The 13,960-nt window shown below is 38.2% G+C and overlaps 1 protein-coding gene across 3 annotated transcripts in view; it reads left to right on the top strand.

Moving 5' to 3' along the window:
- Med14 (mediator complex subunit 14) overlaps positions 1–13,960 on the top strand; it is a 90,956-nt gene that overhangs the window by 49,140 nt on the left and 27,856 nt on the right. For all 3 annotated transcript variants that reach the window (XM_057759020.1, XM_057759022.1, XM_057759021.1), the window contains 5 exons: positions 957–1,091; positions 4,076–4,152; positions 11,906–12,066; positions 12,152–12,298; positions 13,641–13,732. In XM_057759020.1, the coding sequence (XP_057615003.1) occupies positions 957–1,091; positions 4,076–4,152; positions 11,906–12,066; positions 12,152–12,298; positions 13,641–13,732 (612 nt within the window). The remainder of the gene's footprint in view (positions 1–956; positions 1,092–4,075; positions 4,153–11,905; positions 12,067–12,151; positions 12,299–13,640; positions 13,733–13,960) is intronic.

The following is a 13,960-nucleotide window of genomic DNA, read 5'->3' as shown; positions in this document are numbered from 1 at the left end:
TTCTCCCTCCTTCTGCCCCTCATTTGGATCTTGGGAGCTCAGTCCAGTGCTCCAATGTGGGTCTCTGTCTCTATCTCCATCCATCGCCAGATGAAGGTTCGGTCTGAAAGGTTGTCCCCAGCACAGGGACAGGACTCTTGGAGGTTGAAGGACCCCGCAGACAAAAGGGTGACTTCCGTTTTGTTTTTTGAGACAGTTTCTCTGTATAGCACCGGCTATCTAGGAGAGCTGGCTCTGTAGACCAGGCTAGGCTCCAATTTCAAAGATATGCCTGTCTCTGTCTTCCTGAGTGCTGAAATTAAAGGAATACACCATCACGCCCGGCTGCCTTTTGATTTGGCTGGTCTGTGATGTCTTATGTTACTAATTCTTGCTTCTAAATTGACACCCTCCAGCCCCTGCCTCACAGTTACTTAGTTTCATTACTCTTAAGCAGAGGTGTAGGGCAGCAGTGGAACACTTACCCACATTTTCTTAAAAATATTTCTTCTTTTTTGAGGGTAGGGTGGTGGTGTTAGAAATGGGGGGCTTTGTGTACTCTAGGTAAGCACTCTTCCTCTGAGCTACATTTCCACCACCCCCCTTTTTTCAGATAGGTTTCTTTCATTTTATTTTTCTTTTTGTTTTTCATTTTACTTTTCTTTTTAACCCTGGACTGGCCTCAAATTCAAAATCCTTCTGTTTCCTGAGTACTAGAATTACAGGTGCATACTACTAAATTTGACCAAATGCTTTTCTTTTAATTCTTAATTGATAATTTCATAAAAAACAACTTTCTAAACATAAAATATTTATTAACTACTATGTTATTTGTGTCTTGGTTATGATTTGGTCAATGTGCCTTTGTTGACAGGTCTTATTTTTTTTTTTGTTAACCCTGAGCTTTGTTGTAGAGCTTTATTTGCCTTGGTGAATTGTAATTTTGTACACAGTTAAAAAAATTTTTTAATTTTTAGTTGTCTGATGACCCGTGTCCAGTAGAATGCAAGAAAGCCAAACGAACAGGAGAAATGTGTGCCTTCAATAAAGTTCTAGCTCATTTTGTCGCTATGTGTGACACCAACATGCCATTTGTAGGACTTCGGTTGGAGGTAAGTTCAGAATTTTCCAGTTGTGTTTCCACCTGGAGAATTGGTTTCGGGTACACACAAACTCTTTTGTCTCCAATCCATCAGCTCATATTCTTCTCCTTAGATAATGGAAATTAAATTCTTCCCAATTAAAGAAAATAGATAACTTTACTTGTTTTTTTTTTTGTTTGTTTGTTTGTTTTTTGGGTTTTTTTTTTTGGTTATTTTTCGAGACAGGGTTTCTCTGTGTAACAGCCATAACTGTCCTAGAACTAGCTCTTGTAGACTAGGCTGGCCTTGAACTCACAGAGATCCGCCTGCCTCTGCCTCCCCAGTGCTAGGAGTAAAAGTGTGTGCAACCACTGCCCAGCTGAAAGTAGACAACTTTTAAGAATTGATGCCTTCTACTTCATAGTAGGAACGTTGTTTAAGTCTACCAGAAATGACTATTTAATAAAGCATGTCTCTTTGTTGAGTTTGTAAAGTAATACGTGCTATTTGAATACTAATATTACTAGACTTATTTTTGGGAAGTCAGAAAAATATTAAGATAACTGTTTACTTTGGTATTATGGAAGAAGCAGTTGGCTGATGCATAGTCAATTTCCTTTACTAATACAGTATTGTAGGGATTGAAGAGATGGCTCAGCTGTTAATTGCACTGGCTACTCTTCTAGAGGACCTGGGTTTGGTTCCCAGCACCCACATGGCAGCTTACCACTGTTTGTGACTTCAGCTCCTGGGTACCTGGCACCTTCACATAGACATGCCTGCAGGCAAAATATCAGTAAAAAAATGGTTTTGTGATACCTACCATGATCCCCAAATATGAATGCAAAGGGAGGTAACCAGTCTGTTTTCTCTTGTTTTTTGAAGGGTCTCATGTTCTCTAGGCTGTCCTTGAACTTGCTATGTAGCTAAGGATAAACTCATAATTTTTTGTGTTTGTGCTTCTACTTTCCTGTACTAGGATTACAGTCATATACCATTATGCCTGTTGCAACCTCTATTTTTTATTATTGCTTTTATGTGTATGTTTGTACATTGGTGTTTTGCCTGCATGTATGTCTGTGTGAGGGTGCTTTATCCCCTAGCTGCCATGTGGTGCTGGGAATTGAGCTTGTATCTCTTGGAAAAGCAACCAGTGCTCTTTTTTTAATTTCTTTTTTATTGTTTTTATTGCGTTATATATTTTTCCTCTCTTCCCTCCTTTCTTCTCCTCTCCCTGTCTACCCTCTCCCATGGCCCCCATGCTTCCAATTTACTCAGGAGATCTTATCTTTTTCTACTTACCATGTAGATTAATGTATGTCTCTCTTTAGGGTTCTCTTTGTTGTCTAGGTTCTCTGGAATTGTGAATTGTAGTCTGGTTTTTCTTTTGCTTTCTTCTAAAAGCCACTTATGAGTGAGTACATATGATATTTGTCTTTCTGGGGTATGGGTTACCTCACTCAACATGATGCTTTCTAGATCCATCCATTTGTCTGCAAATTTCAAGATGCCATTATTTTTTTCTGCTGTGTAGTTCTCCATTGTATAAATGTACCACATTTTCCTTATCCATTCTTCGGTCAAGAGGCATTTAGGTTGTTTCCAGGTTCTGGCTATGACAAACAATGATGCTATAAACATAGTTGAGCACATGTCCTTGTGGTACAATTGAGCATCCTTTGGATATAGACCCAAAAGTGGTATTGCTGGTTCTTGAAGTAGGTTGTTTCCTAATTTTCTTAGAAATCGCCATACTGAAATCTAAAGCAGAAGTACTAGTTTGCACTCCCACTAGTGATGGAGGTGTGTTCCTTTACCCCACATCCTCTCCAGCTTAAGTTGTCATCAGTGTTTTTGATCTTGGCCATTCTTAAAGGTGTAAGACAGAATCTCAGAGTTGTTTTGACTTGTATTACTCTGATGGCTAAGGATGTTGAACATTTCCTTAAGTGTCTTTCAGCCATTTTAGATTCCTCTGTTGAGAGTTCTCTGTTTAGGTCTGTACCCCATTTTTTTATTGGATTATTTGTTTTTTTGATGACCAGTTTCTTGAGTTCTTTGTATATTTGGAGATCAGCCCTCTGTCCGAATTGGGTTGGTGAAGATCTTTTCCCATTCTGTAGGCTGTCGTTTTGACTTGTGACTGTGTCCTTTGCTTTACAGAAGCTTCTCAGTTTCAGGAGGTTCCATTTGTTAATTGTTGCTCTAAGTGTCAGTGCTGCTGGGGTTCTATTTAGGAAGTGATCTCCTGTACCAATGAGTTCAAGTGTGCTCCCACTTTCTCTTCTATGAGAAGGGTATTATAATAATGTACCGTGTGCTTTGAATAGCTATGGGTAATCTTATTTGCAGTGTTTGTCTCTTTATTGATGGCAAGCCATTTTTTGAGCTTTTATTTTTGAGGCTGAACTTCTCTTATTTATTTGGTCATTAGCTAGAAATACTTATGTTCTTCCTGGTCCTCAAAGTAGGGCTAGACAAACATTTAAATCATTGTGGAAATAGGGTATGTAAAACTTCCATCATAGAAGACTTACCTTTATTTGCTGAGGTCAAGCATTTCTTTGCTCAATCAGAGGACCTTCTGACATGCCTTCCTATCTTCCACTGAATGAGTTTCAGCCTACGTTTGTCTGACTTAAGTTTCTTTTTGATCAAACAGTAGAATCACAAATAACACCAGTCTTAGTTCTTAGTTGCTTTGTTTGGAACCACTATAATTGATTCTGGATTACTTTTAGCTTGTAGCAAAAATGGGTTTATCTTCTGAATTTTGAAGATTTGTCTACTGTACAGATTTAAGCTAGAGAATCTCAAGCTCCTTTGCCTTGCAGTTGCCTTACTATAAGTTCCATGGAAGTCTAATGATAACAGTGCTCATGCCTTATAACTTGTCAATTTGAGAAAGGCTTCCTTAGAACAGATGGGATGAAAATAGATTAAGGTGTAGAGAAAAGCTACTTTTTTTTTGTAAAATGAACAGTTTAATAGTACTGTCCTTTTTCTCTTTCCAGTTGTCCAACCTGGAGATACCACATCAAGGAGTGCAAGTGGAAGGTGATGGCTTCAGCCATGCAATTCGCTTACTAAAGTAAGCCCGTTATGTATCTAACATGGTGCCACACATTGCAACCATGCTGAAGGACAGTTTGTCTCCTTTGAAAGCGCGTAGAACAGACTTCACACCTGTGTGTGTGTGTGTGTGTGTGTGTGTGTGTGTGTGTGATAGCTTTCTTTGTAGAATGGCTGAGGTCCAGGGGAGGTTCTCTTCTACCTGTTGAGTGACAATTCAGCCCCATTTGCATTTTAGGGCATCATTTCTCTGCGTGCATCTCTTTCATTTGTTATTCATAATTTTTTGAATATTATTGTGGTTCAGGCTTGATTTTTGTAAGGCCCTGCAGGATGCTTTGGATTCACATAGCAGGGAGATATAGCCTAGTTCACAAGTCAAGATGAAAATTCCCAAGAAAGTGCCAGTTGTACTTAGACTGAGAGCGGTGAGAATTAGCCAGAGCACAGGGACATGTAATTAGAGTAGAAGGTTCTAACCAGAGGAGATAACTACTAATGTGTGAATGGTTGGAAGTAAGAGAAAGCTCAGCATGCCAGACCTGAATGTTTAGCAGGGCAGGAGATAAGGAGAGTTGAACATGGAGGTGTAAGCTGAAAGGGTTAGCGCCCATAGAGTTTTATGTCTTTCATCAATATAGAACTTATTTCAATGGCACTAAGAAACTATCTGAAACTGGAAGATGGAGCACATTTCTCTACCCCAGTTAGTTAAGAAGCTGAGCTCAGAGGATCCAGACTAGTATGGACCTCATAGTGAGATGATCATCTCAAGAAACAAGAACATGTGCCATAGGTAACTTTAGTCTGATTTCTCAAGTTATTGAATACTAGAGAAACATCAGCTAGGGAATAACTGTTTAAATTACACTTTTTGAAATTTTTAGATGTGGTTCACCCTCTTTGTCCATGAAATGTTTTCCTCACTTTTTATATTATTTAAGAAATTTTATGTATATGGCTACTTCATCTGCATGGATGTCTATGCACTGTGTGTAAAGGACAGAAGAAAACATTGAGTTCTTCTGGAATTGGAGTTACAGGCGGTCGTGAATTGCTATTTGGGTCCTGGGGATTGACTTTGGCTTTCTGGAAGAGTAAACAGTGCTGTTAACTACTGAGCCATCTCTCTTTGTACCCTGCTTCTTTAATCTTGTATATTTTATAGTAGTACTTTTATCAGATTCCCTTTGGAGGGATCTGATTTTATTTTCTCTACTCATGTAATCATGCTGGCATGATCAAAGTTGATCCTGTCTCAAAACTCTTAACACCAGCAGCAAAAACTAAAAATGACATGAGATGTATTTTCAAACGTCTACTGTAGTTGAGAGCTAAAATTTGAAGGAGTCTCCTTAGTTCTTATTTTGAAATATGCAGGCATGTTCTGTGCTTTCATTTTCCAACAAGATGGATCTGATGAAAAAATTAATCTACCTAATATAAAAAGAAGATATGTCTACATTTATATTCTCAAACTCAAGGTGAAATGTCCATGTGAATTGGCTGCTTTAGAACTTCCCCAAGAATGGCTGTTATGAGGAGAAAGGTTGGGCAAGTCCTCAGTACTCAAGTTGAAGATCATTTATCCAATATTGGCGATTTCTTCTTTCTTACTTTTTAGGGCAATAGTATGAGACAGATTGTCACTCTGTAGTCCAGGGTAGTTTTGAACATGGTGATCCTCCTCACTAAACTTCCCAATTCCTTGGATTATAGTAGACAGGATCCATTATGCCCAGGTAGCATATGCCCTTTCTATAATTAGCTAAAAAATATATAATTATAAAAGTCATTATGGTAGTAATAAAAGATACATAGTAATAGAAAAGTAATTCATGTGTGATACTAGGGATTGAACCTAAGGCCTCCTGCATGCTATACAAGATTTCTGCCATCCAAGTTACATCTTTAGTTCCAACTAAAAATTCTTATTGTGTTGCTGAACCTCATTCTTCTGGGAAACTTGAACCATTTTATTGTTAAATAGCATTGCTAACATTTTATTGTTTTTTAAAATGGAAAGTTCCTTTGCTTGGTACACCAAATAGGGTAAAGAAGCATCATGATAAATACACACTTTGAATGTGGGTGGTGCATGCTTAGAATCTCTGCATTTACTAGGCTGAGACAAATGGAAAGGAGTTTGGTGTCTTTTTTTTTTCTTCTCTCTTTTAAGACAGAGACTTTAGTATCCCAAGGTGGCCACAGACTTGCTTTGTAGCTGAGGATAGCCTTGAATTGATCCTCCTGCTCCCACTTTGCTATTTTTGGGATTGCAGATTTGTACATATGCTGAGCTGAGAGTAAAGATTCAAGTTATCTTTGCCTCCACCGTGAACGTAAACTCAGTCTGGACTGCATCAGACCCTGTCTTCAAAAAGAAACAAATATAAATGTACAGAAATATGTAGATAACGTTAAAAGGTAGTTTAGCTTATTTGAAGAGAAATTGATTTGTTATGACAACACCCAAGATGAATGACTTTGATAGTTACTTACACATTTCAATAAGATAAAGTTGAATGGATTAAGTGGAAGTCAGCTTGTGGAATTTTCTTTTAATATAAAGTTCTAGTTGTAGTAATCCATGCCAGGTAAACACTATACCTAAAATTTCCAAATAAACAAAAACAGGGAATGAAGCAGTTAGTTGAAACTGGTTACTACAAATAAAGAATGATTCATGACATGATGCACCCCGTTTCAATTTCAACTTGTGTACTAAGCACTCACCATTAGTATTAATGACAAGACACATCATAACTTAATAGAGAATCATATAGCTGTGTTGTGTCGCCCTCCCTTCCCCCGTTTGTCTCCCTACATTCATCCTTACATATTAAATACTATGTATACATTTATGTACAAAAGTTTTTCTGGGAGGAATTTACAGGAAGTAGTTTGGGATCTGCCAGATGACATAAGGCTCGCCACAGCAGTGTGCTGAACCAAACTCAAGAGATGTCTCGGTGAGGGGAGGGGGAGTAAAGTTATCTGCTGCCAGGCTTGTCTACCTTGATTTAATCTCCAGAATCCACTTGGTGGAAGGAGAGAACTGACTTGTGCAAGTTGTCCTCTGACCTTGACACATGTGGCAGGCATATGAGTGCATACACTTATAAAATAAATAATTGTTTTGTTTCGTTTTGTTTTTTTGAGACAGGCTTTATCTGTAGCGTTGGAGCCTGTCCTGGAACTCACTCTAGACCAGGCTGGCATTGTACTCACAGAGAGGCAGAGGCTGCCTCTGCCTCCAGAGTGCTGAAATTAAAGGTGTATGCCACCATGCCCACTCAAATAAATAAATTAAAAAAAATATTTTAAAGTGTCATCTAATTCTATGGTAGCAATCTGTTCCCACACCAATATCAGTAACTGGGTGAAAGCAATAACTACATTATAAACAATTGAGCATAGGAAACTAATATGAAACGATTGGTACGGTTAAGTATTTTGTAACACGAGGGGCTGTTTGTTGCTGGGGTTTTTGTCCCGCCCGGTATCCCACAACTGTTTGGCCCTAAAGAAAATCACACATAGGTCTCCATAAATTATAAGCTGATTGGCCCATTAGCTCTAGCCTCTCACTGGCTAGCTCTCACATCTTGATTAACCCATTTTTCTGATCTATGTTAGCCATGTGGCTCAGTACCTTTTTTCAGTGGGGACAGATCACATCCTGCTGCTTAGGTGGTCTGGGCAGGAGTGGGAGGAATCAACTTTCTCCTTCCCAGAATTCTCCTGTTCTCATTATATCATTTCTACTTCCTGTCTGGTTTTCCCGCCTATACTTCTTGCCTGGCCAATCAGCATTTATTTATAACATGATTGACAGAATACAGACAATTCTCCCATACCAGTATTTCAATAATAGCTTGTCCAAATACCAGATGATCAAATACCCCATTCACTATGATTGTCTGGGTCTGATTGTAACAGATTATACATTGGGTCCTTGTGTGGCTTCTCCCTGACTTAACATGGAGAGAGGCTACTGTATAGCAGAATATCTGTCTATCTACCAAATATGTGGAAGGTAAATCTTCAAAAATATTTCCAAACATTGATATTTCAATGTTTATATAGACTGATCATGAAAGCCACACATACCTGGATAATTTGTCTGTGTCAAAATTATCTTTCAACATTGCTATGCATTCTGCACCCATCCCGCTTTTAACAGTGTTTTCTGTAACATAGCCTTGTCTTGAAATTAAGTAGCAAGTTCAACTCCTGATTCTCTTGCCTCTACCTCCTTCATCAGGGATTGTCTCTCTTGTGCTACCATTATAAACATGTTACCAGGTGGCAGGGAGGAGGCAGAAATCTTTAATAAAGAAATAAATTAATTAATTTAAAAAATTTAAAAAAAAAGAATTCAGAGGGCACTTGTGTGCCATCGGTGGTCATAGCCTTCCTCTGGCCAGTATGCCATGGCTACAAACAAAACAAATAAAATGTTACAAATAAGAAAATAAATAAATAAACAAACATGTTACCAAGGCCTACTTTTGTAATGCATTTTGGATGGAACAACTTTTTCAATGCATTTTCTCTACCACTATGCTACATCCACTGTTAACTTTCTAGATTTTGCTTTCTGATGGATTTGGGGACTATGTAAATTATAGTTGCTTTGGCTGGCCTTGAATTTGAGATTTCCCTCAGACTTGAATAGCTGTAATTACAGACATGGGTTACCTGCTCTCTAGGGAATAATAGGCTACCCTACACTGTTGCCTATCAATAGCTAGATAGCTTGTATCTTGATTTTTCCCACCAAATTCTAGAGTTTCATAAAGATGTGAATTTGCTCATTGCATCTCCACTAATGCTAGAAAGATAATGCGTATTTGATTGTTTTGTTCAAATTTTCTAACCTTTTCAGAGTTTTAGTACTAGATGATGCTTCAGCTGTTTACTATCTTTCTGCTGTATGGCCCGTAGATTTTCCTCTGTGCTGAAGCGGCTTTTCATGGCAGTGTTTATTAATAGGTTTATGGTTCCCACTCCTCCCACCTAATTCCTCACTTGCCCTCCTCTCCTGGGGTTACTTGCAGTGCATCTGCCTCAACAGAGAGCTCCAAGCAGAGGGAGCTCAGGGAGCCTGGTGCCTGGTCCCAAGCCTTTTCACTGCTGGCAGTCCATTTCTGAGGCTGCCATGCAGGCCCACTAGGGTGTTGCCCAAGCTATGCCTCTGGGAAGTCAGCAAAGATGACCACCAAGGGCCAATTTTGCACAAAGTACAGCCACAGAGTCTGGCACACTCTGCCTCACCCCTGCCTTCATCTTTCTGATCCTTTTCTTCTTGGCTAGCTTTTTATACAAACTTTTTTTTATGAGAAAAGAGATTTATAAAAAAAACATAGTCATATCAGTGGGATATGTAAACAGGCAGTAGAGACTAGAATGATCCAGTTTCTTCTAGGCTTGAGCTCAAGAAGATGGAAAATATAAGGAATTGGAACCTCACCTAGATTCTCTAGATAATCGAGTCCTGCTGGCACATGCTGTAGTAGATCCTCTAAGAGAATGGAGTCCTGCAGGCATCACGCTGTAGTCGAGCCTCTGAGGGAGTGGAGCCCTGCAGGCCCCTGGAGGATCGAGTACTGTTAGTATACAAACTTTTAACAGATGCATGTTGTATGGTTTTTGTTCCCACCACTAATTTCAAAATTCATTTGGCTAAGGCACGAGGATTGCTGCCAAGTTCCAGGTCATCCTGGACTATATAGAAAAATAAAGCAAAGCAAAAAGCTGAATGTTGAAGAGAATCTGTTATGTAAGCTTTAGTTGAGAACATTGTGATGTTATCTATATTGTTTCTGTGCAATGTTTGGACTTTTGCCCTACCTATATATACCACATGCAAAAAAATCAAAAAAAATCTGTCTCTTGATGTTTTTGAATTTTAGGCCAATGGTTTTCAACTTGGAGGTGGGGCAATTTTGCCTTTTAAAGAACATAAGGCTCATCATTAATTAAGAAATGGGGGTCAGAGGTGCTACTGGCATCTAGTAGCTTGAGGCCACAGTGACCCAAGATAGCCCTCCACAACCAAAAATTCCCTGTCAAAAATATCAATGTTGCCAAAATGAAAAGCCCTTTTCTAGGTACTCTGAATAAGAGAACTGAAACAGATTTCTGTATTTCTTGTTACATACATTTTAGTGTTTTTGCTTTGATATGAATGATTATGAAATCTGAGAGATACTCAAATTGAGATACTATGTAATTAATATAGTACCTTGTTTTTCATCTAATACTGAAATGACAGCTAAAATATATTGCTTCATAATTTATGATAGTCTATAAAGCTGTAGAAGAAAAATGCATAGGTAGGTGTTTTTAAGATGCCAAACTACTACATTCCTTTTGTGTATCTTACAGCATGTATGTTAAGTGGGTTAATACAAATCAAACTTTATCACAAAGGTCAATTCTGCAAAGGAGGAAGATGCAAAGAACAAATAACCCATATTTTTATTTTATTATTTTTTTAAATTGTTTTTATTGAGCTATATATTTTCTCCCTTCCCCTTCTACCCTCTCCCAAGGTCCCGACGCTCCCTATGTACTCAGGAAATTTTTGTCTTTTTCTACTTCCCATGTAGACTAGATCCATGTATGTCTCTTTTAGGATCCTCCTTGTTGTCTAGGTTCTCTGGGATTGTGAAACCCATATTTTTAAAAAAGATTTATTTATTTATTATGTATACAGTATTTTGCCTGCATGTGTTCCTGCAGGCCAGTAGAGACACCAGATCTCATTATAGATTGTTTTGAACTACCACGTGGTTGTTGGGAATTGAACTCAGGACCTCTGGAAGAACAGCCAATGCTACAGCCCAAATAACCCATAATTTTGTTAGGACATTGAGGGCTATGATTAAAATTTGCTTTTGCAGTGTTAGGGGTTTATCTCAAAAGGCCCTGGGTTCAGTTCCCAGCAACCATATGATGGCTCACAACCGTCCATAATGAGATCTGGTGCCCTTTTCTGGCCTACAGGCAGACATGCAGGCAAAATACTGTATACATAATTTGAAGTAAATAAATAAAATCTGAAAAAAAAGATTTTGCTCCAAGTGTGAATTAACATTCGCATGTTTTAGTCACATACGTATTTATTTTTTTAATGAGTGATTCATAAGAGAAACTCTTCTATTGATTTTATAGTTGGGTAATTGAGATTCAATTAAATATGACTGTTAAAATTAGTGCATATCCCTCACTCTAGAGTCCTTATTATTTGTACTATGTCATCCTGTTTTCAAAAATAAATTTACAAGTGTTTTTGTCCCCTTAGCTTTTCTTGAGGATGTTCTAGATAGATATTCATTCTCTAGAATTAGAACCCCTTGTAAGCACCAAGATTGTGAACAAAGACAAACCTCACTTTAAAATTTAAAAGGAGCCACACAGTGATGTTGCACACCTTTAATTCCAGTACTTGGGTGTCAGAAACAGGCGGATCTGAGTTTAAGGCCAGCCCGATCTACAGAGTGAATTCCAGGATATCCAGGGCTACACAGGAAAATCCTGTCATGTAGAAGGGGGAAAAAAACTTAAAATGAGAGTTCTCATATAGGATAATGTAAAGTGATATGGCTTAAATATTATCAATTACTAGGAATTACTTCCTTTCTTTGTAGAAAGGATCTAGAAGCATGGTTGAACCTGAAGCTATGATATCTTATCTGTCATTCATACATTGTTCTTTGTCTGTGTGTGTAACGTACATTTCATGTGCTGTCTTTCATCACTAGAATTCCTCCCTGTAAGGGAGTAAATGAGGAAACCCAAAAGGCCCTGGACCGCTCTCTTCTTGATTGCACTTTCCGGTTACAAGGTAGAAATAACCGCACATGGGTGGCAGAATTAGTGTTTGCAAACTGTCCGCTTAATGGCACTTCTACCAGGGAGCAAGGTAATATTTTTCATATACTGTTTATGCATATTTCTAGATTTTTAAGGTGTTGTTTACTATTAATCTTTTCTTTTGAATCCTATAGGACCATCCCGGCATGTTTACCTAACGTATGAAAATCTGTTGTCCGAACCTGTTGGTGGTAGAAAAGTAGTTGAAATGTTTCTTAATGACTGGAGTAGCATTGCCCGATTATATGAGTGTGTGTTGGAGTTTGCACGTTCTCTACCAGGTATGTGTAATCTTCCTTTTAAATTAAAAGTACCTTTTTCTGTAACGGAAATAAAACCTGTACATTGCTTTTAAAAGTGAATAGTCAAAAAGTATATCTAAGCAGAGGCAGGCAGATCTCTGTGAGTTTTAGGCCAGCCTGGTCTACAAGAGCTAGTTTCCAGGACAGGCTCCAAAGCTACAGAGAAAACCTGTCTTCAAAAAAACAAACAAACAAAATATATCTAAGGAAAATTGTCTCCTTTACCTCAGCCTATAATTTCTTTTCTCCAGAGAATATAACTGTTAAGTTTCTACTATTTCTAGAAATTTGGGCACATAAACAGACTTGTGAGTTACCACAATATTCTACTAATTTACTCTGTACACGCTAATAAACACACTAGAGATGGTGGGACCCGGGAGAATGGAGCCAATAAATGAGGCAGACTAAAGTCTCATGTAATAGCCAACTTTATTCAGAGTACCAGACAATTTATAATTTGAGTGTTAAGAATGGTCAGCCTGTTCTACATAGTGAATTCCTGGACAGGCAGGGCTATGTAGAGAAATACTATCTCAGAAAAAAGTAAATATACAATAATAAAGACACATAGTGGACAAGCTACACATGGCAAAAACATGTTTTTCCATAAAGGCATAGAAGCTGATAGCAATAGCAATTGTAATGAATAATCTGAAGTAAACTCACTCCTATCTGCTGCACCTGGGAGGGCCACAAAAGCACATTCCAAGAACATGTCTGTATTTTTGAAGAAACCGAGGACATAAGACTCTTGTTTTCTTGGAGTTTTTTCCCAAGCACTCAGAATTCTCACGTGACTCTGTTTTTGGACTGTGTTCTAACACCAGCATATTTAAGTTGTGCCGTCACTTAGGAAGTAGGTATCCCTACTTTACAGATGACAGAAACATGTCACAGAGACTTTAACACTTCGCTGAAAGGCATACAGCTAGTAAGTGACAGAGCTGTTATTGGCATAAATTGATTACATAGGAGGCCAGGACAGAGAAGGTGATAATGCTATACTGGCCACTATGCTAGACTTTTTCAGTGTCTTTCTTCACTTCTCTGTTCTGGCCTCCATTCCTTTTGATTTATGCCTTTTACAAAAGAATTAAACCAGGCATGGTGATGTTTGCCTGTGATCACAGCACTTAACAGGATCAGGAGCACATTGTCACCCTCAGCTAAATAGGGAAGTTGAGACAAAGTATAGGCTGAAAGGAGATGTTATCATAAGAAAACTAGGCATACATAATATGCCAAATGCCCTCTTTTTCCAACCTACTCTTTAAAACTTTATGTGTACTAATAACTTTTTTGGTTTGTTTCTGCATAGACATACCTGCTCATCTGAATATTTTCTCCGAAGTTCGTGTTTATAATTATCGAAAACTTATCTTGTGTTATGGAACCACCAAAGGAAGCTCAGTAAGTCTATGGATTAAAACATCTTTATGTATCTTTAAAAAATTAAGAACCTAAGACAACTCGGGAGGCAGAGGCAGGTGGATCTCTGTGTGTTGGAGCCCAGCCCGGTCTACAAGAGCTAGTTCTGGGACTGGCTCAGAAAACTACAGAGAAACCCTGTCTTGAAAACAAACAAACAAACAAATAAAAAAAGAATCTAAAACAAATGAAAACTACCAGGCATGGTGG

The sequence above is a fragment of the Chionomys nivalis genome, chromosome X (genome assembly GCF_950005125.1).
Source record: "Chionomys nivalis chromosome X, mChiNiv1.1, whole genome shotgun sequence".
In the NCBI taxonomy this organism is placed as follows: domain Eukaryota; kingdom Metazoa; phylum Chordata; class Mammalia; order Rodentia; family Cricetidae; genus Chionomys; species Chionomys nivalis.
The sequence above is the reverse complement of the archived record's forward strand: the minus strand, read 5'-3'. Positions and strand labels throughout refer to the sequence as shown.